Genomic DNA, 25,000 nt, shown 5'->3' with positions numbered 1-25,000 from the left:
GGACAGGGCTGGGACAGTGAGGACAGGACCAGACAAGAGGGGACAGAACAGAGCACAAAACAGTTATTACTGGGCAACAGTAAAGAGGGTCTGCATTACGTTCTAATTTTGCCAACACAGTCATAGGGGCGAGAGGCCACATTTACACAGCCAACAGAGCAGGAGTAAAGGAGATGGTATATAGTATTACTGACATGGTGCATACCTTGGTACTCAGGAACTTGACACGTCATGGCAATGACTACAACACTGCTGTGCACTTTCCCTTAGGGTAAATCTGTGTGCTAAAGCCATTAACAATGTCAACAATTTTCCATATTGGTTATGCAAAAAACAGGTATTTACTATCAATATCTCTTCCTCGCACAGTGATGAAACCAATCGTCACAGAGTGACTCATGAGGAATATGTCTTCGTTTTCTAAAATGTAGAAAAACATGTCCCGTTCACAGCCCTGCACGTACTTAGGAGGGAAGATGTGTAGCAAAGATATTGACGGATTTGTGTGTGTATTGCAAAGTAGTAGAATAATAAGGCTTCCTGTGCCCCTTACTACGTAACGAGTACTTTTAACAACCATCCTTTCAGAAACCCCTTCCCGCTGCCTACTGCATAACTAGCTGCATTGATAATAAAGGCGATGGGGCAGAGAACCTGACGCACTTCTTCTAAACCACAGGTTCTCAAAGTCGGTCCTCAGACCCCACACAGTGCATGTTTTGCAGGTCTCCTCACAGAATCACAAGTGAAATAATTAACTCCACCTGTGGATCTTTTAAAATGTGTCAGTAATGAGTGCACCTGTCGGGGAACCTGGAATATGTGAACTGCGTGGGGTCCTGAGGACCGTTTTGATAACCACTGTTCGAAACCATCTGAAGTGGAATGGAAATGTTTTAACAAAAACTTTATTTCAGGGATAAATCACCTGCGCCCCCCTCCCTGAATATATCCCATATCAACAGGTAGACACCCCGACAGAACAGAACTGCGTGGGGTCCTGAGGACCGATTTTGAGAACCACTGTTCTAAACCATCTGAACAAGTACATCAAGAAACAATGGAAATGTTTTATCAAAATACTTTATTTCAGGGATAAATCACCTGCCCCACCCCCTTCCCCAAATATGTCCCATATCAACAGGTAGACACCCCGACCGGACAGAACTGCATTGGCTTTTAAAAACGCGTTACTCACTCCTGCCCTCTGTCTTCACCAACTAAAACAGCCTATTTCATTACAAATGAAAACATCTTTGTTGTCTGCAAAGACGGAACAGAAAAAAGGGGAGAATAAAAAAAAAAAAAAAAAAGAATAAAAAAAAAAAAAAAAAAAAGAACAAAATATATATTTATATCAGTCTTCCTAAGAGGTTAGTCCAATGAAGATTAAGAGGGCGAGAGTGAGTTTGAAGTCTAGGGTGACTTGCAGCAGTATTGGGGGATATGTTTCCTTGTATGGTGGAGGGTGGTTTCCTTGTCAGAATAACGAAAAACAAAAAAAAAAGTTTTAAGAAAAAAGTCAGGAAAGCTCAAAGCAGGTCATCAGTTACGTAAGCGCCTCGTCTGTTGGAACGTCCTCAGTTACATCAGGTCACAGAGAGGTTTGGAAACAGCGTTCCGAGGTTTTGTTTTTATCTTACAGCAGTATTTCTGGTTTTATTGGAGGAAATTGTGGCCAAAACAAATGCAGGCGGCAGGAGTTCAAATCCGCCGTGACCACATTCACTCTCATATCGCACATGTAAAAACACACCCAGTCTCTCCAGATTCTCCTTGGATGCCGGCACCGCTATACCTTGCCAGGAATTTTTGCCCTCTTACGCGCGATGGCGTCTTCCACAGCTTTGAGCTGTTTGAGAAGTTCCTCCCTGCGTGATAATGTGCTTGCTTTGCCAGACTTGGCGGCGGCGGCGGAGCCATCTGCTGCCTTCCCTGGGATGCTGGTCACTTTGCTTGAGCTCTTCGGCTGTGGCGGAGAAAGCGGGCGCTTCCTGAGGGGGGCAAAATAAGGAATTAGAGTAACGGAGGGAAAAAATCACAAGTTACCAAAACTGGGCCGAATCCCTCTCACACACAATTTGACACCGATGTTCTAGAGGACGGTGGATTGTAGGGTCTAAAGGTGGCCATACATCAGAAAGATATTGTACCCAATCATACAATCTCAATTGATTATAAAATGGATTGTATGCAGATTGTGTGCACATTGTGTGTGCACACACAAGGACTACCAGGGAGTTAAAGGGAAATTGGACACAATCATGAGCGCAATCGATCTTTCTGATGTATGGCAACCCATCTTGATAAATATTTTTACCCTGGCGCAGAAACTCTAAAGGGGTGAACACGCGGTGCCAAAATGCAGCTGGGTAATTCGCTTTTGACTGTTCCAATTTTGACTATGGTCATAGGTGATTTGGACTATGGATGATTTGGCCATAGGCCAAATACACCATGTGTGCAGCATTGTCAAAATTGTCTTGCCTTAACAGTCTATTTTGCCGTCCGATAGCAACTTCACGGGGCCGTTATCAGCCGCTGGGAAAACACGGTGCCGTTTTGCCTAACGAACTACACAATTTTATATAGTTTAAATTGTATGCCAAATCGCACTGCGTCTACACGGCTTAACCTCCACCATTCCCTTAATAGGTACAGTATAAAAAAAGTTTTATTTTCATTGTTTTACGTAGTATTGGAGCCTAAATCACTGCAATGTCCCCGGCCCAAGTCACGTTTGCAGGTCACAACGCTGCGGAGAAAAACTTGTTAAATGCAACGATTACAGGAAAATGCAGCTTTCGGGATCCCCTGACTTTCACCTGCAGTTTTATGACACCGACATCTGAGATGGAATATCCCCTCTTCATCGCTATACACTTCTGACCTATTACAGTCAATGAATAACTACGATATGCACAAAGGGAACCCTGGTTATGTAGATTCCTCATATACAGAGCTGCTGAATGCACGATCATCACTTAAAGCCATAAAACAGGTAACCAATCACTGCGACACATCAGCGTATGACCAGATATACTGTGGCTAGCACCAGCTCTGCATAGACGACTTACATACATGAAATGTTACAGAACGTCACTGTTTTGTGTGCTTGCAGCTCACCGTGCAATGCAGCGCAGTCTTCTACTCTTATGGTCAGTAAGATGCAGATAACAGCTTGGTAACTGGGATGCAGAAATATGCTATGTTGTTACTTTAAAAGGCTGCTAGCTTCACAAACTGGACTGATACAGCATCTAGCTCACAAGTACATAGGTTAGTAATTATCATCGTTGACTGGAAACGGAGGGAATTCCATAGGATTTCCCTTTACAAGGACTGTAGCGGCACAGCATACCCTCCGTCTTCTCTTGACATAAAGAGCATTATATTCGCTCACACTAAGGGGTAGGGGGAGACTATCCCAAGCTCTCACCCATGTTATTTGAAAGTGACTTACAGGAACGTGTTACAACCAATCACTCACAGGAGCACTCTGTACATAGATCCACCACCTACCTGTCTGGCAGAGGGAGGGAAGGCTTGGTGTTTGGAACCCTCTGACGTTCTGGTTTTGGTGAAGGCAGCTTTCCAGGTTGCTTGCGGTCTCGTGGTGCTGCCACAATGACAAGAACAAAGCGTTAGTTACGAGTTGCTCACAAGTCTGCTCCAGGAGGACCTGGACTCTTTTGCATTAGGTGATTAGACCGTAGGCCGATGCGGTTTACTTCTTATTAGGTGCTGCTCTCGGATTACTACCGAGAATAACTGCAGTCTTTCAGAGACTTTCCACCCCCTGGTAACCCCTCCTCTAATGTGCCCACCCAGTACATGAATACATAATGCATGTGCATTCCAACAAAAAGGGAATTCATGTTGCAAAATATTACTTCCGACCTTGGACAGAATGGAAAGAAAAATATTGCCCAGATAAAGTTCTATTCCAGCCTTGCAAGTGGGCACAGATTACTGGCATGAACCGGTAGAGAGCCATCATGGAAATGCTTTGTAGGACTATGCCCCCAAATATACGCCATGAACACCTGGGCAAGTCCATCCGATACTCCCTAGAAAGGGATACTAAAATAAAAGTGATTTTTTTTTAAGCTTGGTCTAAATTTAGAAGTTGTTCTCAAAATAGAAAGAGCTAAATATATGGCACAATAGTTGGAAAGAAGTGTAGCACCGTCTAAATTTAGATTTGTAGCCAGAGGGAAGCCTCTTGCAGCAACCTAACTAAATATAGAGTGCAGGAGTGGCGGTGTAAACCTGCACTGACAGGTCAGTAATGCAGAAGAACCTCTTTAGATTAGGATCGGAACATGACATTGTTGGAAACAATTCAGTCCAGCTGCAGAGATATATAAATACCCAGAAGTCCACCGGCGGCCACACACATGGGGGTCACTTGTATTTTGGTAGAAGTGTAATTGTGCACCATATACAGTACTTCTTGTATTGCATCCTGAAGACGGGGTTGCTGTACCCCGAAACGTTGATGTATATGGATTAAAAAAAACAGTCCTCACTTTTTCAGCTGTATTCAAGCCTCCGAGTGCCACGTCATTCTGCTACATATCTGGGAGGACTTGCTCCCTATTTAAGGAGGCACTGGAGCAAAGTAATTGCACATTGTGCGGTAAGCCCTGAGTGACAGGTCCACTAACTTGATATATACAGTGTATATTAATTACGTTTTCATACCAAAGGGAGCAGCAGGTCTTTCGAAAAAAGCCTAATGTATCCCATAGGCTACACGTGGCTACCACCATGTAAGGAGAGCAGGTCTGACAGCCTAGCAGCCCCCATAGAGGCATAGGGCTGCTGTTGGGAATAGAGGAACCGCAGCTGACATTCAAGATATTTGCTGCAATCCCTTCATGGTCAGCAATAGCAGATATAAGGGGTCTATGTCAGTGGTTCCCAAACGGTGTGCCGTGGCTCCCTGGGGTGCCTCAGGACACTTGCAGGGGTGCCTTGGATTGGTGTTCCAGGAACAATTCAAATTATTTATGGTCAATGTAAAAGGCAAAACCATTGCTGGTGGCTGCCAATAATACAATCTGTGGACATGTCAATAACATGTCCAATGACTGTCCGGATTCTGATTGGCTGAGATAGCGCACTCTCAGCCAATCAGCAGCCGCTGGGAAGGAGCCACTGATTGGCTGAGAGTGCGCTATCTCAGCCAATCAAAAGCCGGACAGTCATTTGACATGTTATTTTAAAGTTGTAATAGCCGCCGCCACACAGTGACAGCACACTGATTATAACCGCCGCACGCCACTGCCCGCTGCACCCACCGTACACTTTTCACAGCCGTTGCTGCCAGGGCCCACTATCGCTGCTGCTCACCGGCACTGCCGCTGCCCGCCTCCCCCACACTGCTCCTCACCATCCTGCAGCTCCCCGGTTTTTTTTTTTACATGTGATAAATCGCATGCGATTTATCACATGTAAAAAATGGCACATCGAGTGCCAAATTGTATGTGCGCCTCCCGGGGAGCTGCTGGGCGGCTCGCACGAGAATTGGGTCTGACTTGTCCCTAGGACAAGCGCATGCAAGAAGCTTTATCGTTCTGTAAAGACAGGACTCACCTCTCTCAGGTGATATATTGGCTTTCTTGGCAGGTGGGGAGAGCAGCCGTTCTTTATCGGATGGTTCGTACCGTTTCCTACTCCCCTTCTCGGTGCCCTGTAGGAATGAGGCAATAGCACATTAGATACTATGATATAAAACAATTGGAAGGATCTGTGGGATGATTTATGCAATGAGGAAATGTGAGCTAACTTGTTAGATTACAGGATTCACACATGTAAGACAACTATGTACAGGCCTTGCCTAACTCCTAATAGGTGTTAAGCGTGTAGGGCAGACACACCTTTCCACCATACCTGCTGTTTGGCATAGCTAAACATACAAGATGTGTCACCTATACTGTGGTCTCAGTCACGTCAAACAGCCCCCTCCCCCCCTCGGCGTCATAAGAACTCAGCAGCACCAAAATGTGTATCTTATTCACACAGATGAAACGAATCCTATAGCTTGTAAGTTTGCGAGCAGGGCACTCCTACCTCTATGTGTCTGTGATTACCCAGTTTGTCTTATCACTGTTGAATCCAATTGTAAAGCACAAAGGAATATGCTGGGCTATCAGAAACTGTAAATAAATAAATGGAAGACAGTACAATTTTATAAGTGGAAACCCTCTAGCGCTTAAACATGAAAGATGGTACTTCCCTTTATTTGGCGTGGATACTTCTTTACAGACAGGTGTGTGGGATTGATCGTCCTTGTGATTCAACTCTCATAGATTTTTATAGTACATGTAAAAAATAGAGAGTACAGGCATCAATATTCCACACTATATAATTGATTCTACACCCGTGCGAATGGATGGAGGCTGTGAAGTATTCTTTCTTCCACCCAGGGGACAGACAGATGTAATCTGTAGGAATGGTGCGTACCAAAACTCACATAAAAATGTGGCTGGTTCCACACATCAAGGTATCTTTAAATCTCTGGTGCGTACCCAACTCACAATTAGGAAGAATGGTATCCTCACATAAAGGTATCTTTTAACCAAACGAAATAAAGAATTCTGTCAAGGGGGTGCGTACCCCAACTCACTGGTGCAAATGTAGTAGTACTCGCATCAAGGTATCTTTTAGGCCACTCAGTTGATAGATCAGAAAGGTGCTTTAATAACTTCCACATCCAGAAGTGACAATATAAAATAAAATCAAACAGAGTGATCACTGTGACTGCTGTATACAATAGAACAGTGGTGAAAACTTGGAGTCTACAACCTGGGAGGTCTTCCGGACGATCCAGCCAGGGAGTAGGTCAGTCAGAGTTCCAAGGTCCAGCAGTCATCCAGGGATCACCTTCCTCTCAATACACACAACGCGTTTCAATCCACTCTGGGATCTTTTTCAAGTGTCACTTGAAAAAGATCCCAGAGTGGATTGAAACGCGTTGTGTGTATTGAGAGGAAGGTGATCCCTGGATGACTGCTGGACCTTGGAACTCTGACTGACCTACTCCCTGGCTGGATCGTCCGGAAGACCTCCCAGGTTGTAGACTCCAAGTTTTCACCACTGTTCTATTGTATACAGCAGTCACAGTGATCACTCTGTTTGATTTTATTTTATATTGTCACTTCTGGATGTGGAAGTTATTAAAGCACCTTTCTGATCTATCAACTGAGTGGCCTAAAAGATACCTTGATGCGAGTACTACTACATTTGCACCAGTGAGTTGGGGTACGCACCCCCTTGACAGAATTCTTTATTTCGTTTGGTTAAAAGATACCTTTATGTGAGGATACCATTCTTCCTAATTGTGAGTTGGGTACGCACCAGAGATTTAAAGATACCTTGATGTGTGGAACCAGCCACATTTTTATGTGAGTTTTGGTACGCACCATTCCTACAGATTACATCTGTCTGTCCCCTGGGTGGAAGAAAGAATACTTCACAGCCTCCATCCATTCGCACGGGTGTAGAATCAATTATATAGTGTGGAATATTGATGCCTGTACTCTCTATTTTTTACATGTACTATAAAAATCTATGAGAGTTGAATCACAAGGACGATCAATCCCACACACCTGTCTGTAAAGAAGTATCCACGCCAAATAAAGGGAAGTACCATCTTTCATGTTTAAGCGCTAGAGGGTTTCCACTTATAAAATTGTACTGTGTATCCATGTTGTGAGGGGTGGTGACTCCTCAAATAAGTGTTTTGAGACCCACAAGCAGCTGCGCCCGAGGGTGATCCAAATTATTTCTTTTTTGTAAATAAATGGAAGAGACTAAACTACTTTGCTAGATTGCAATGACCAATCTGATGTGCGGCTTGTGTAAATCTGTATGTAATGCTGTGATTTTCACATGACAAACTAATTAGGAGATTAGTTGCACAAGGCACCGATGCTGATGGTGCACATCCTAAAAATATCTCAATGGCAAAAAGAATATCCTCTGTATTTGACAAACCTCACCCACATCTCCCAATTGTTCATCCTGGCTACGCCTGGTCCATCGGGCCTGCTGGCACAACACAGCATCCCAGCTCCAACTGGTAACATGCCCGGTGAGATAGGAAACCCATCCTCAAGATCTACCAACAATGTGACAGTTAGTAATGACTACGGCTGTGTACCAGCTAGGTGGTCGGGGTATGTGGACCATTGGTAGATCTCGAGGACCAGTTTGGCCACCTCTGCCCCAGATTATGTAAACTGAAACTTTGAATTTCCTTTACCAGGCAAGAGATGAACGGTAATATGCATTCACCAGCATGCCAGGAAATCGCAATGACTGCCAGGCTCTGTACAATGTTGATGTGTCATTCATTACTGCCTGGCTCATCGTGTAATGCTCTGCTTGGCTAGCAGCCAACCATTTCCAGCAGAACCCCCACCCCACTCCTGTTAATGGTAAATAAGTGATGTAATTCAGAAGAGGCTCTTGTAGACTTTGTACGGGTAAGGAATTGCAGGAATGCCGCTTGCTAATAAGTGACTACTGTGAAGACTGCACGTTTGAAAAGCAGCGTGGTTACATCACCTTGCTCAGTAGCGTCAGCTTAATCTCCTTGTGGGCACTGAAGCTGCTCTGGGCCGGCGGGGGCACTGGGGGCTGTATAGCTGCTGTTTTGTTACTGCTGACAGGCTTGGACAATTTTGCAGGGGCAGCTTTTGGAGTCTGGGTGGGGGGCTCACGTGCCCGTTTGTCTTCCTTAGACCGTTGTTCTTCTTTAGGACGCGGCTCCTCCCTAGACCTTTGCTCTTCCTTAGGACGCGTCTCCTCCTTGGAGCGCGTCTCCTCCTTAGACCTTTGCTCTTCCTTAGGACGTGGCTCCTCCTTAGACTTTTGCTCTTCCTTAGGACGCGCCTCCTCCTTTGACCGCGGCTCCTCCTTAGACCGCGGCTCCTCCTTTTTGGTTCTGTCAGTAGGAGCTGAATTAAAACCACAACACAGAGCAAGTTTACATTCTAGCTAAAATTGGAATCCCGAAAGGCTTTTCTATAGACTATGATAGGACTGGTTAGAGTGCTGGTAAAGCAGGAGGGGTGGGAATTTGGGGAGTACCTTTCTCTTTCTTCGGCTGTGCTGGTGCGGGCGAGCGGGAGCTGGCTGAAGAGATGGGGCTGGCGAGATCAGCGTACAGGTCATCAGAGTCAGCACTGCGCACGGAACTGCTGCTGGATGAGACACTGGAGATGGACGAAACGCTGCTCACACTTAGCGACCTATGGGAAAACACCCGCTGCATTATTACACTGAGGTACACACACAGCGGCAATGCAACACAAGACACAGAACTGCACGGCAAAGACAACTACAAAATGCCCTAGAATAATTGACCATTTACAGTACTGTATAAATAGCTCAGGAATCTTAGAAAACAGCAAGTACTGTACAGCAGACATCCTGCACCAAGAAGAATCGTTCTGGATCTTAATCCCGGTGCAAAAGGCAGGGCATCTCAGTCATAAAATCACAGCGTGCAATTGGCCAGCTTCCGTTTGTGCTGGAAAGTCTCAGATGCAGTAAGATTTGTGGTAAGTACGGAAAGTACTCAATAGTAAACTAAAAGAGATTGTAATCATAAGGCAGCCTACAATCTTATTATATGAATGATTAAACTGCTGAAAAGAGTGTGGTGAGAAGTGACTGATGTGTGGGGTAACCCTTGTTCACTTCCTACAGCAGAAAATAGTGGCTGTATAGACAGACAGCGTAAATGCCAGAGGGGAATGAGCCTACCTGGATTTCCTGCTTGTGTTCCCAGCGGGGTTCAGAGGAGACAGGAATAAAACAAACACAGCGGCAGTTAGTATAATGTAAGAGCATCATTTAACACTTGCTGTTTACATTGATGGAGAAGAGTGTGCGCCAACAAGCAGAAAACGTAATGATCGTCCTTGTAACCAAACTAGGTGATCTTCTATACAAAGGGGGTGTATGCTTTACATCGCACTCATCACATTTATCCGAAAAAGAGGTCAGCCTTGAATTTATACGAGCCTACAGTAATACGGATTAGAGCCATACCTGGCTTTGCGGGCTGCAGCCTGGGAAGGTGAAACGGAGGCAGACGAAGAACGCGAGGAAACTGATCGGGATCCAGATCGGGAACTGGACCCGCTGTAACTGCTTGCGCTGCCGCTGATACTGCCGCTTACGGTCCTCCTTCATGCAAAACAGAAACAACCGACCAGAGTTAAGGTGCAATGAACTCCGTGCTTTTAGTACTAGACTGCATTGTATCTAGTACAAAAAGCATATAATGTGCTACAGCACTCTGCTTTTTGCACTACAGACGATACAATCTAATACTAAAAGCACGGGCAGCACAGACTTTACGCGCTGTGTGATGGGGTGCATACGGGAGCACGCATCGCACTGCCCTGTCACACCTTGTATAGGCACCTTCAGGCTACCAGTGAACAGTTTTCCAAATTGTTTTGTCAAGAGGGTAACGTACCTCCTTGGCGGCGCTTTCCTCTTTGCCTCTTTCGCTCTTCCGACTCTATTCTCTACAGTTTTTGCAGGTTCTGGAGCGGCCTTCGGAGGTTTTGCCGCTGGGACCGACACTGCGGGGGGTGGCGCCTTCTTCACATTTGGTTTGTCTCTGAATAGAATCCGCGTATTTCATACATTTTATTATTGGTTGTATAGCTCAGGCAATTATGCATCAACGTTTACAGAACTTATCAGACACAGATCCCCTAGAACAAGTGGAAACTTTGCTACAGGTTTGTATCAGCGATCACAAAACTTTCCATACGCACTCCTCTGCAAGCATCTCTAGGTCATGAATAGAGTATTAAACCCATGAGCTCTGGTCCAGCAAGCATCTCCATGTCATGCAGAAGTCAGAAAGTCAGGGAGGTTGGGTAAGGGGCTGTGTTTAATGCCTCAATCTTATCTCTCTGATCTGGATAATGCAACAATTCCCACTGTCATATCTCCAAGCTATTGTACTGTTACCATATCTTGATGGTTATCACAACTGAATAAGGACAAGCAAGAGGCCTGGATTAGTATGAGGAAGAGAATTCAAATAAATGACAACTCTACTTAATATTTACACCGGTGGAAACGATTCGAAAACTGAAAAAGCCTTCTAAACTGAATGTGCAGGTTTCTCCCAAAGAGCCTTATTCTAGTTCACTCTTAGAGGCAAAGTCCTTCTCAAATGGACAAAACCATGTGCACTGCAGGTGGGGCAGAGGTTACTTGTGCAGAGAGAATTAGATTTGGGTGGGGTTTTTCTTCAAAGTTAGATCTATATTGCAGTGTAGAAATAAAGCAGTCAGCATTTTCCCTGCACAGAAACAAAATAACTCACCCAAATCTAACTCTCTCTGCACAGGTTACAACTGCCCCACCTGTACTGCACATGGTTTTGTCCATTTGAAAAGGAATTTTCCTCTAAGAGTGAACTAGAATAAGGCCCAAAGTCTGGATCCTAAAGAACAGTGGGGTAAATGTATGACACTTGGAGAAGTGTTATCTATCCTCAAAGAACGGTATGTGCAAGGTGAGAACGGTCCAGCCAATCAGCTCCGATATGTAAAGTGATAGTTAGGAGCTGGGTGGAGGACTGTTCTTTATGTGAATAGATACAACTTCTCCAAGCTTCATACATTTCCAATGTGTGCTTATGATGGGAGGCTCCATACATCGTCCAGACTTCGCGAGACAAATTCAGTGATGTTGCAGTCATGGCATACTGCTCTTACAAGCGCTCAGACAGCAGGTCACTCATCTCTCGGAATAATACTCATTAAGGCGTTCGCTCTTCCATATACTGCCCCACACAAGCATTGACCACATGTGGCACTTCACACTCACCCTTTGGCAGGTACAGCTACAGGTTCGCCTTTGCTCTTAGCGGAGGGCTTGTGCAGAGATGGCGCTGGTGACGGAGAAGGGGAGGAGGAAAACGATCTGGACCTGGAGGTAGAGAATCAGCAGACAATCACCAGGCAGTATACAGCAATGTACTCTGGGTAATACTGATCACTAGGCAGTTTGTTGCAATGTACTCTGCGTACTACGGATCACCAGGCAGTATGCTGCAATGATCCATGATGCCCACACTAAATATGGCTTCATGTGGCCTGACTATACAATTAATGTCATTTTATAGGCCGTAATTCGCTTTTATCCACCAAATGTACCTAGATGTTGCAAGACCCATTAACATGTTTGGCAGCACGAACAGTGTAACATAGAAACATAGAATGTAAAGAACCACTTGGCCCATCTAGTCTGCCCCTTTTTTAAACATGTTACCTCTTTCTGTGAAGTAATTTTTCCTAAAATTTCCTCTGAATCTTCCTCCATCTAGTTTCAGCGCATGTCCTTGTGTTAGAGGGAGGAAGATTCAGGGGAAATATGAGGAAAAATAACTTCACAGAAAGGGTAGTGGATAAGTAATGGTTAGTCATGAGTTTGATTCTGACCATGGCCCTAACTGTGTGGAGTTTGTATATTCTCCCCGTGCTCCTGTTTCTTGAAACAATCCAACATATACAGGTTTATTGGCTCCCTACAAAATTAACCCTAGAATGCACATGTGGTAGAGAATATACTTTGTAATGTCCCCTGGGGCAGGGACTGATGTTACATTTCAATTATAAAGCGATGCGGAATGTGAACGCTAATAACTGGTAATAAAGCAAATAAAGAAATATTAGGTCAAGTATGGTCTATGCACAAAATGATCTAGTATTGTATAGATATGGGGTGTCCAAACTTTTTGTGACGTGGGCCAGATTTGGTGAAGTGTAAATGTGTGGGGGCCGACCATTCAGCCTGACATTCTTTGAATCATTAATCACATCAGAATGGTCCCCCACTCATTCACTGTATGTCCCCCAGCCTGCCCCTCCTTCACTGTATGTCCCCCATTCACTGTATGTTCCCCACTCTGCACCCATTCACTCTGTCCCCCAGCCTGCCCCCCTTCTCTTAATGTCCATCAGTGCCTCCATTCATTGTATGTCCCCAAGCCTGACCCTCCTTCACTGTATGACTCCCATTCACTGTATGACCCCCATTCACTATGTACCCCACTCTGCCCCTATTCACTGTATGTCCCCCAGCCTGCCCCTGCTCCCCCTTCTCTGAATGGCCATCACTGCCTCCATTCACTGTATGTCCCCCAGCCTGACCCTCCTTCACTGTATGTCCCCCACTCTGCCCCCTACCTTCTCTGTATGTTTCCCAGCCTCTTGTGTGAGCCAGAGGAAGGAGAGGCAAAGCAGGCACTGCAGGGACAGGGGATGCTTGGGCTCCTGCTGCTGCCCTCCTCCATTCTGCATGTTACGGGAGCAAAATTCCCCCTTGCTGCCCCCCCTCCCCAAACACTGCTGTCACTGTGATTGTGGAGTAGGGTGATATATATGAATGCAGCAGCAGGGGTAGGATGCCAAACACATCTGACTGTGGTGGCTGACGCCGCCTAACTGCAGCAGACAGCAAGGTAAAGGCGCGCTCACCGGGGCCCCACCTTTAGTGTCCTGTGCTGTGCTTCCCACATCTGATGCTCTGCCCGCTTCATGCTGGAGGCTGCGGGCCGCTTGAAATGGCAGCACGGGCCGCATTTGGCCCCTGGGCCTGACTTTGGACATGCCTGGTATAGATCATCATTTCTTTTCTGTAAATCCATTCTGTACAGTAAACTAACCATACTTGTTTCCTAGCACGGCGCCAGCGATAAAAATTGTGTCCACAGGGACCACACAAAATTGCGTCGATAGCATCGCATGCAACCAAATCCCATGCGATGGACGCGATTTTTACATTGGAATCAATGTAAAATGGTCCCTGAGACCCGATTTTACATTGGCCCTAATGTTAAATGGCCCCCAGACCCCAATTTTTATTTTTTCCCAACCCTGATGGGTTAAATGCACCCCCCCCCCCATTGTTAACGCTCAACGCGATCAACGCCAACCCGAAGCGTGGTGAGCGCAGCGAGCCCGGGAGGGGCGGCGGAACGCATCCTCCGACCTTTTCATACCCCCACTATCCACGTCGGCGTGGAGTTGATTTTATTTAGTGTGGCGAGCACAGCGAGACCGAAGCGTGGGGACGCGCATTACTTCACAGGTATTACGCGTCCGCTCGCCACGCTTCGGGCACTATATAAAATCAACTCCACGCCGCCGTGGATAGTGGGGGTATGAAAAGGTCGGAGGACGCGTACCGTCGCCGCTCGCCACGCTTCGGGTTGCCATTCATCGTGGGGTGGTGTTAACAATGGGGGGGATTTTTTAATTGTTGGGGAAAAGGCTAAAAATAGCACTGAAATCGCGCGTCTGTCGTGTCCATCGCATACCTTAACTTAAGGTATGCGATCACCTACGACGGGCGCCGTGCTAGGAAACAAGTACCAACTAACCTGATTGAGTATTTGTGAACACTACCCCTATTGTAGCGTACGTGCTGAAAAACTTGATGCTACAAGGATTGGTAAACATTTAAAAAAAAATAAAAAAAATGACACACAGAATCCGATGCAACGTGATTTCAACACCTAAAATAGGCAGTTTCCACCAACTAGAAATACTGGTTTGATCGCAGATGTTTCCACTTTCACAACGAGGAATTACATGATTTTTTTTTAAACAAACCTGGACCGGCTTCCAGAGAAGGAACTATGCCGAGAGGACCGGCTGGAGAAAGAGCTGTAAGAGGATGATCTAGAACGTGAGGACCCGGAACCGGAGTAGGAAGATGACCGGGAAGAGGATCTAAAATACAGAACAGGAGGTGAAACAGTTTTAATGTTCTGCGACAAAGGACTAAGAAGGGAGTGGTAAATAAAGAATATTGGGAACATATTCCTGAGAAGTAGACAGTAATAAAGACATGCAAGGGCTGTTGAAATATTGAAAGTACAATAAATGGTTGCTATTAGTTACAGCAACTTTTAATTCACAAGTTGTCATAAATCATTGCTCCCAGGGTTTAGTTATATGTAACCTAGCACATTTTCCATTCTCGCGAACCGGAGGTAAATTCCGCTACAGAAATCCACTCAAATACGAAGGTGAAGCCACTTATTTACGACATACTACTAGACATAGGTCGCAGTCACCATGAGGTTCATGTCAGCAGTGGATGCGGCTTGCAGTACTAGAACAATACTCGTTGTAGACAGGTTTTATAATCCGGATGCCGTAATCATGTATGTATCTGTACTTTGCTTAGTATATCTAGAAACAGACAAAAGAGTACAATGCCGGCCAGACGGCAGAGTGACAGATCTGTTTTTAAACTGTTCACTCCGCTCAGCGTTCCGCCCTAGGTGAACGGGTCACTTGTGATGTACAGCGGTGCCTGTGAGCGGATGACTGAAGGCAGGACCAAATGCCATGATAGGTGACCTGATGGTATCAATCTCATTTATGATCCATAAATGTCAAAACCCACCCAATACGGTTTATCGAAATAGGTGCCCACCTTACAATATCAGACCTCTGAGGATTCAGATTTCCCCTGGACAATGTGGATATTAGGGAGTTTTAGGTCCTATCGGGAGATACCAGGAGTAGGATGTTCTATGAAAGACGCACTGATGACAGAAGGGGGACACATACCTTGATGAGTTAGACCCGGAGTCGGACGACTCTGTGGTGTGGCGCCTCCTGCGTCCTCGGCTGGGGGAGGTAGAGATACCAAGTTTCTTTTTTGGGGACTTTGATCGACGCCATGGGTCCTTCCACTCATCAGCCCTTTTGACCTGCGTAGGGCCACCCGCTGCTGGAGCAGCGGTGACAGCAGCAGTGGCGTTAGCAGTCGTCAGGGGTACAGCAGGAGGATCTTTCTTTGAGGAATCGATTGGCCGGCTGAAAAAAAATAAAATCAAATGTAAGGTGTGAGGCTCTGCTTCCAGTGTCAGCAACTTTATATCTTATAAAACATTACATTGGTCACTGCTGCTGGCATATCGCTATGAAGATCCAGCTACTGACCTGACAAGTGAATGCGGATCGGGTGAGCGGCAGGGACCACAGTCCATGCATTGTACAGCATTACATTTACATAGATGATCCTGTTTTCACTCCTTGCAGTGAATCTTTTTTTACTGAAAATCTGATTCACCCAATTCAAGGTTCACTGTTTGCCGAAAGCGAACAGCGAATGCCGGCCAGTTCTCTGTTTCATGCTCACTGCAATTCGCTGGTGTATTTCAATGGGATTTGCCGAGAGTGTATTCAATGCTAGGATGGCGAATTGCTTTCTCCCTGATTTTTGCCATGATTCACCGTTTTGCATTTGACATCTTTTTAAGGTGAACTGGAAAGTGATCTTTTAAAATAAAGGTTTTTTTTGGTGTAAAAAAAAATCTGATTTTTGGTACTTATGTAGTATCTGGGCTGCCGATTTCTAAATCGGGTACATCGCATCGCATCGCATGCGACCATCGGATGCGATGCGATGCGATGACCCGATTTTTCCATAGGAATCAATGTTAAAATGGACTGAGTCCATTTTAACATGGAATTCAATGGGAAAAAGGGGTCCTTTTCATACCCCTACTATCCAAGTGGGCATGGAGTTGGATATAAACCTGTGGCGAGCGTAGCGAGCCACCGAGCCCGAAGCGTGGCGAGCGTAGCGAGCCCCGCGAGGGGACACAGAATACCGTCCCCTCGCGGGGCTCGCTTCGCTCGCCACGCTTCGGGCTCGGTGGCTCGCTGCGCTCGCCACAGGTTTATATCCAACTCCATGCCCACTTGGATAGTAGGGGTATGAAAAGGACCCCTTTTTCCCATTGAATTCCATGTTAAAATGGACTCAGTCCATTTTAACATTGATTCCTATGGAAAAATCGGGTCATCGCATCCGATGGTCGCATGCGATGCGATGCGATGCGATGCGATATCGCATCGCATCGCATCTGATTGTATGCCTTAACTTAAGGCATACAATCAAAAAATCGGCAGCCCAGATACTACATAAGTACCTGATTTTTTTTTCTGTGAAGTGGCATGCTATATTTATTCATGTGCTTAAAGCACATTAATATATATTAAAAAAAAATCTAATTACCGTAAATGTTTTTTTTTTTTACACATTTGCCAGCAGGGGGCCGGTGGGGGGCAGCTTCTGCTGCCTGTGTCCCCGGGAGCCCTCCCCCACAAATTGTGGGGCAGGCAGAGAGGCTTACATCTCCCTACCTGGCTCCGTCCCCTGACTCCCTGCGGCATTTGCTGCAGGGGTTAAAATTCGCCGTCAGGGGCAGCGAGCCCCTGCGGCATTGAATATGGTGACAGGGAGGGCTGGCAGCGAATACTGCAGCCTCCGGGAACCCTGCGAATGTGCAGCGAATCCTAAACAGCATTCACTGCACATGGAGAAAAAACCCATTGAATACTTCCCACTGAGCATCCTACTAGTAGGAACTCCCAAACAACATCAACCAACCAGTAGTGTTTTCTTAGCGCCCAATATTTTTTATATTTATATATGAAAAAACATTCATTAGTATATTAAAAAGTATTTATTAAAAAGTCCAAATAAAAGTGCTTTTGACAGCTCTTTTTTACACGCCTTCTTGTGCCTGGAGTGATTCACAATGTTTAACAAAGCAGTCACCCAACGCGTTTCATTTCATCAAGAAACTTCAGAGTACATAATTGATCTAAGACACAATGGTACTTGTTTCCTATCTGGGCGCCCGCTACGTTAATTGCGCACCATGCTATTCTCCGTATAAAAATCGGATCGCATCGGATACCACAAATGCACATACACGATATTGAACGATGCGATCCGATTTTGTTCCCGCTTTTATGGTTGGCCCATAGGATGGCCAATTTTTAGTGGACTGATAATGGCAATTTACCGCCCCATTACCAACGACACCACCACTATCCACGTGATCCCGAAGCGTGGCGAGCGCAGCGAGCCCCGCGAGGGGCGGCGGTACGCGTCCTCCGACTTTTTCATACCCCCACTATCCACGTCGGCGTGGAGTTGAGAATAGAAAGTGTGGCGAGCGCAGCGAGCCACCGTGCCCGAAGCGTGGCGAGCGCAGCGAGCCCCGCGAGGGGACGCAGATACCTGTGAAGCCCGCGAGGGGACACGGATACCTGTGAAGGTATCCGTGTCCCCTCGCAGGCTTCACAGGTATCCGCGTCCCCTCGCAGGCTTCACAGGTATCCGCTGCGCTCGCCACGCTTCGGGCTCGGTGGCTCGCTGCGCTCGCCACACTTTCTATTCTCAACTCCACGCCAACGTGGATAGTGGGGGTATGAAAAAGTCGGAGGATGCGTACCGCCGCCGCTCGCCACGCTTCGGGATCACGTGGATAGTGGTGGTGACCAGGGCCTGAAATGGTTATTTTAAAAAAATTTTTTTTTAATTCAAATAGAATATTTGAATGAAATAAATGTGATCCGATACAAAATGTAGTTGGATCGGATCGGACGCCATCGTACAGCATTGTGCACCGCATGCGATGCGATTTAAAATGAAATCGGATCGGATCGTACATCATCGAGTACCGAATCCGATGCGATTTCATTACGGTGCCGTACGTAGAAAACCTGGGCGCCCAGATAGGAAACAAGTACCGACAATTAATTTTTATGATATACAGTTATAGTTCTTCTTACTTTGAAGTCTTGTAGACTTAAGGTTAACTTATTCCCCTAGTCAGTGGTACCCGACTTGTTCTGGTCCCTTCTGGGGTGGAGCATTTTAGCTTCATTATACAGCAATTAAATATTAATAGTTCTCCTGATATTACAGGCCTTCATAAATAAGCAGAGGGAGGGTATTTTAAGGCCTCATAATTTAGTAGGCAATTACGATAATGTGAGGAATAGTACCCACTCAGTGGAGGATCGTTCCGTAAACATTGAAATCGCTTATTTGTGGAATGGGTTTATATCTCAAATCCCTCTATTAACTCCAGTGTGCATGTGCTCTCCTTGGTGTACAGCTCACGTGTTACTTGAGGAATTTGAGATCTAAACCCATTCCACAAATAGGCGATTTCATTGTTTATTTTTGTTTTTTGTTTAGTGCTACATCACTGTTCAAGCAGCCTATACACTCACTAGGAACCAGTGACATCACGGAGAATACAGCCCATCCACTCACTAGTGACATCATTGAGAATACAGCTTATGCACTCACTAGGAAGCAGGGACATCACAGAGTGCAGCCAAACCAATCACAGGAACCAGTGACGTCACTGAGAACACATTACATACCTGCATTGGTTAGTAAGCAAAATCTAAAACACTGAAATGGATACAAACATTAGTTTGACAGTCATGCTGCTTTCAGACCGCATAACTGGCTTTGACCCTGTATTTGAAAACGTTTCCAAAAACGGGTCTGCCAGGTAAAAACCCCTTTCACACCGCATTTCTTAAACGGTATATTACCGTTTAAGTGGCGGTTTTTTGACACTGGCAGACCCGTTTTTGGAATGTTTCCAAAAATAGGGTCAAAGCCAGTGCGGTCTTCAGTGCCCCCCCCCCCCCCCCCGGTTAACACACACACACAACCGCAGCCCACCCCTCCCGGTAACACACACACAACCGGGCACCCCCCCGCGGGTTAACACACACACAACCCGCCCTCCCCCCCATGTGTTAAAGGAACCCCCCCGTTCAGCCGGTACCTCCTGCGACGCGTTGAGGATCCCGGCAGTATGGACAGATGCATTGCACTTGTAAAAAAAAAATGTCTTTCGGAAAATGGCTGCCCCATAGGAAAGCCTGTTTTAAAAAAAATTGTCTTTAGTATGGGGGCAGCCATTTTCCGAAAGTCACTTTTCTTATAAGAACGGTTTTTAAGTGCGGTCTGAAAGGGGCATCACTGTGTTGATATGAGGATGCTGTTCCCAGAGAAAGCTGTGTTGACCACTGGTGCCAGCATTCTCATTTCTATAGTCAATACCGATACGATTGCGTCGATAGTGTCACTACCTTCATATTAGGAAAAGATTATTATTTTTCTAATAAAAAAAAGGACTAAAATATGTTTTAGGATAGGATGTTAAAATATTTTTTTCGGACTACTTCACATAATGCACAACTGATAAAAAAAGAAAATTTTTATTTTTGGGTCTGGAGAGCTTAACAGTAATCGGGAATAAGGGAGCAGGTTCCACTCCGAGCTTATTACACAGAGGAATTTCCTCAGAGGAAGTGATAATCCTGGGACATTATGACACAAGAAACCTCCATTGTTCTACATTTGTTTAGTGCCCAGTTGTGGGTGGGTGTATCCTGTGCTTTCCAGCCCTCATCCCTAAGAGCCGGCAGCGTGCGTGTTACGTCAGGTGTAATGCAATAGCTACGGGTGACAGACTCCGGCTTCCTGCAGTCATTGACTAATTGGACACGGAACTACAGGAGCTGCAATACTTAGGAAGCAGAAGTGTACAAACATGTGCAGTGTTGCATATGCACACACCCCAGCTCCACAGATAACCAGAGCATGAAGCAATCCATAGATATAGGAACAGTTTCATACTCCTACAACTGATAAGAGAAACAATGTATCAAATTTCTGGGTATTACATAATCATTGGATAAAACAGGAAAGGTCACTGGGGTAGGAAAATACATGGAACATCAGATGCTGGGGGAGGTTCTCTAAACGAAAAAATGTGGTAAAAACCCGGTTATCTGGGTTTTTACCGCATTTTGGGATGCTCTAAGCACCTCTCACACACCTGCCATTTTAATCTCAAAATGTTTCCAGTATCAGACCCTCTCTCACCCAGGATTCAACTAAGACCCTCGTCTACTTCCCTGATGTGCTTTTTCTTTTCTTACATAAAGCAAATCCTGTGGTTTTCTATCACGGTGATACTTATTCCAGGGTCCTCTGTTGATGCAGCAATGTTTATGTATCCTGTGCTTTTCCCTCTATTGCAGTGGTTCTCAACCTTGGTCCTCACGTGCCCCCAAGAGTGCATGTTTTCTAGGTCACCTGGCAGGTGCACTCATTCACTGACACATTTTAAAAGATCTACAGGTGTAGCTAATTATTTCAACTGTGATTCTGTGTGGAGAACTGAAAAACATGCACTGTTGGGGGTAATTGAAGACAGATTTTGAGAACCACTGCTCTATTGTATAATGCTGGCCACACATCAGACCAACTTTCCTCCAACCATCCAACTAGTTGATTGGTTGGACTGAAAATCTGGTACTGTATGGGGGCAAATGCCAATAAGCTATTTGCTCACAAACTCAGGAGAATGGACAAAAACCTTCAGTGAAATTGTTTAAATCAAATAGGTCCAACTACAGTACATTGTCTGACAGTTGTTGTCCATTTTCAGATTTGGGAAACAAATGACTTCATTACAAAATACATTTGCTCCTATCCAGTACCAGATTTTTATTCCATCCAATCAACTAGTTGGATGGTTGGAGGAAAGTTGGTCTGATGTGTGGCCAGCATTAGACTCTAAGTTCCTGTTTTGCTTATTCATTCATGTACCTTGTAATTGGATGCGGCGAATCCCTTGTGGCGCCATATAAATAAAGGATATTAATACAGTAGATGCTGAGGGGGGTTCATACATCTCCACAATTCTATAGAAAAAGGGGAAGAACACATCTACATGTACTATAGGAACCTTGGAGCAGGGGTCGCCAACTCCAGTTCTCGAGAGCTACCAAAAGTTAACGTTTTCCATGTCTCCACACAGAATCGCAAGTGAAATAATTAGCACCACCTGAGGATCTTTTAAAATGTGTCAGTCAGTAATGAGTGCACCTGTGTATCTGTGAGGTGAGATAGAAACTGTGAACTGTTGGTAGCTCTCCAGGACTGGAGTTGGCTACCCACTGCCTTAGAGGAATACTGGAATGCTTAAAAGTGCTGTGCTTACATTTATGTGGCATAGCGATTCATTTGGTGCTACAGGTGTTGCTAATGTATAGGGGGTAGCTGGGGTACTGTTATTTTAAGTCTGCGAGCGTTCATGCAATGTAATTTACAGAGGAAATAGTTGTCAATTATTCACTGCGTACGTAGAAGGCCCACGGACAGTGACTGTTATCTCTAGGAGTTTATCAAAAAGTGCGTGGTCTTTATAAATTCAGCTGCAAACTTCAGACGTTTGTGTCAGACACAGTACAAGAAAGCAACAGATAATGCCCTCATTACGCAGACAGAAACCAGTCAAAGATTAAACGGAGGCTTCTAATTAATCAGAAACAAAGGGAAAGAGTACAGAGTACCGAAGCCTATCTTTAGGACTTATCAATTGATCACCCTTACAAACGATAACGATGTCACTGTTAATGTATAATGGGAGGACCAGTAAGGTAAATATCAGCCGTAGAGCAAAGGCAATGCTGGCAAAGAGATATTATTGTATCATTTTAAAGATAGTGTTTACTCGATGGACTGTCGTCTTTTTCCAACCTCACAAACTATGTCAATAGGTCAGGAAGAACTCAAACCTAGGTACCAGACTGAAGGGTGCAAATGGCGCTCTGCCATAGTAACCACACTAAGAAAATTCCAGATGTATATCCCTAGGCCGGGCGTAGGCAACCTGTGACACTCACGCTGCTGGGGAACCACACATCCCAGCATTCCTGGCCACAGAATTAGCAAGCTTTAACAGAAAAAAACTGCGGCAGGGCATGCTGGATATTGTAGTTCTAAATAGGCTGGAGTATCACAGGATGCCTTCCCCTTTCGAATTAGCTTAAAATTGCTCGCAACCCTATGGAGGTGCATGCACTTTTAAGTGAATATCAATAGATTGTGTATCCTTTGTGGTGCCGTATAAAGTATAATAATAATAAGAGCGCCACGAAACGTGGTCTGGCAATCTGAACCATGAATACATGGTCCGAAGATTAAGAGATGTGGAACATGTACTCCTGTGAATCAGAACGTGGGCCGGGGAGCCCGAGAGCCACTGCACGCGCGGACCGGGAGATCTATACATCCTATTATGGCTGCCCTTATTTATTTATTAACAGTTTCTAATATAGTACATACAGATTCCGCAGCGCTTTACAGAGTATAGTTGAACATTCACATCAGTCCCTGCCCCAGTGGAGCTTACAATCTATATTCCCTACCACATGCACACACAGACATTCTAGGGTTAATTTTTGGTGGGAGCAAATTAACCTACCAGTATATTTGTGGGAGGAAACCGGAGTCCCCTGAGGAAACCCACGCAAGTACGGGGAGAATATACAAACTCCGCACAGTTAGAGCCATGGTGGGAATGTAACCCATGACCTCAGCGCTGTGAGGCAGTAATATAACCATTACACCATCCGTACTGCCCAACTTATGATGTTAATACCAAACTCTCACAAAGGATTTTTCAGGAGCGATCACAGCAACAGTTTGGGTTATAAAATTTGGCAAAACAAAAATGCACTCATGTTCCCCTATTAGTAATACAATTTCTGTAATTGCTAAATATTTCACAGTCATAAAAGGATTAGAAAAGTCACCAAGCTAGTACGGTTGGTTCAGTGCCTGCCTGCTGCCGTCTACACCTGGGCATACAACTGCATTGGGCGCTGCACTCAGGCACTAGCAGGAGCTGCAGAGACTGTTACATTGCTAGAACCCTGCACTACTGTATAACAGCCTCCAGCACCACAAACCGATTTGCAGAAACTTTCACTCCATCTGCGCACACATGTAATAGATTAGTCCTAACTGTTCTGGCTTACAACAAACATATTGATTCATAAAACATGTCAGCTAAAACCTGATAGGACTTTAATGAATCAGGTGTGTGTGTGCGTGTGCGCGCGGCGTTTACTGGTTAGTAGCTTTTTCATAGAATACATGTTAGTTGCTTTAGTAAATTTAGCCCTTTGTAAATATTTAATCTGACATTTCTAGGACTGGAGTACACAGATCTAGTTATAAGGTGTGAGCAAAGTTAGGGGTACACAAAGGGGGGTATTCGATCTGTGCAATTGCCTATTCAATGCTGCCAATTCCAACAGCATTGGAGCTTTCAGATTGTTTTTTTTTAAATTCTGATGTGAATTGTCAGAAACGGCCGCTAATTGGCAAATTCGTGTCCAATTGCGACAATGTAGCCACCCTTTCTGATAAAACGCTACAGCAAGTCGGAAGCCGCCTTGAATACGACGGTCATGAACGTCCCCACAGGATTCGGAATTGAATAACCCCCATAGATAACCCCAATATTTGCTGGACCTATGGGACAGTTATATCTAGGATGTGACATCATCGATGCAAATTACCAGCCTTATCTGCAGAAGAGATAAACAGGCCTATAATCCTTTACAAACACCTAGAAAAACAATCTTTTCTGTAATGGAAGAGAGATCTATTGCTTCCCGGATTAAAAAAACAAAAAACACATGGAAAAATGGAGCACACGTACTCTGGTCTACGCGTTCCCGCTGCACAATTGGAAACTAGGACTTCCACCCGTAAACACTTTGCATAGATTTACACTTGGTTGCAAATACAAATGAGTAAGTCATCCAGCTGAAGCGACAGAAGCGTTATGTACAGTATATTTAGGAAGTCACCGTGTAACCAGGAAATGTAGTGGAGCTGATATATTGCTCGTACAAACCGACGGATCCCTGAGCAGTTACGTAACACCGCACTCCCTCTGTATTTGCATAGAGAGCCTGTCACTGGTCATCTTATGTATACTGGAGCCAGTGCCAGAAGTGACATCAGGCTGGGCTGGAGATCATGAGTTTCCACTTACACCTGGCTGGCATCCAGGGCCAGCAAATCAGGGCTGGAAAGAGACAATCACGTAGCTATTTTCCCTTGAGGGATGTTGCAACTAATTCACAAAACAGCTTTTTCTGTACTCTAGCCTGTGACAAAACACAAGGTTTTCATGAGAATCTGTCCAGTAGGGTGCATACTTGCCCCTTTTATGTACAGTTAGTAGGTCAGTAAATGCCCATGCATCAGGTTACTTATGCAGAACTGTACTTGTGTTTGC

General features: G+C 45.2%; 1 protein-coding gene across 2 annotated transcripts in view; it reads right to left on the bottom strand.

The window, feature by feature from the left end:
• Nucleotides 1-1,065: 1,065 nt before the first annotated feature.
• ZC3H18 (zinc finger CCCH-type containing 18) overlaps nucleotides 1,066-25,000 on the bottom strand; it is an 87,378-nt gene continuing 63,443 nt past the window's right edge. The window contains exons 10-20 of one of the 2 annotated variants that reach the window (XM_083164671.1): nucleotides 15,633-15,881; nucleotides 14,664-14,783; nucleotides 11,875-11,976; nucleotides 10,502-10,648; nucleotides 10,069-10,206; nucleotides 9,781-9,792; nucleotides 9,103-9,263; nucleotides 8,578-8,969; nucleotides 5,602-5,698; nucleotides 3,523-3,619; nucleotides 1,066-1,994 (exon numbers count right to left, since the gene is read on the bottom strand). In XM_083164671.1, coding sequence (XP_083020797.1) covers nucleotides 1,793-1,994; nucleotides 3,523-3,619; nucleotides 5,602-5,698; nucleotides 8,578-8,969; nucleotides 9,103-9,263; nucleotides 9,781-9,792; nucleotides 10,069-10,206; nucleotides 10,502-10,648; nucleotides 11,875-11,976; nucleotides 14,664-14,783; nucleotides 15,633-15,881 — 1,717 coding nt within the window. In that variant the 3' untranslated portion in view covers nucleotides 1,066-1,792. The remainder of the gene's footprint in view (nucleotides 1,995-3,522; nucleotides 3,620-5,601; nucleotides 5,699-8,577; nucleotides 8,970-9,102; nucleotides 9,264-9,780; nucleotides 9,793-10,068; nucleotides 10,207-10,501; nucleotides 10,649-11,874; nucleotides 11,977-14,663; nucleotides 14,784-15,632; nucleotides 15,882-25,000) is intronic. The other variant, XM_083164672.1, reaches the window with a different exon arrangement.

The sequence above is a fragment of the Crinia signifera genome, chromosome 11 (assembly GCF_055691185.1).
Source record: "Crinia signifera chromosome 11, ASM5569118v1, whole genome shotgun sequence".
NCBI lineage: Eukaryota > Metazoa > Chordata > Amphibia > Anura > Myobatrachidae > Crinia > Crinia signifera.
This window is presented reverse-complemented; position numbering and strand designations above follow the sequence as displayed.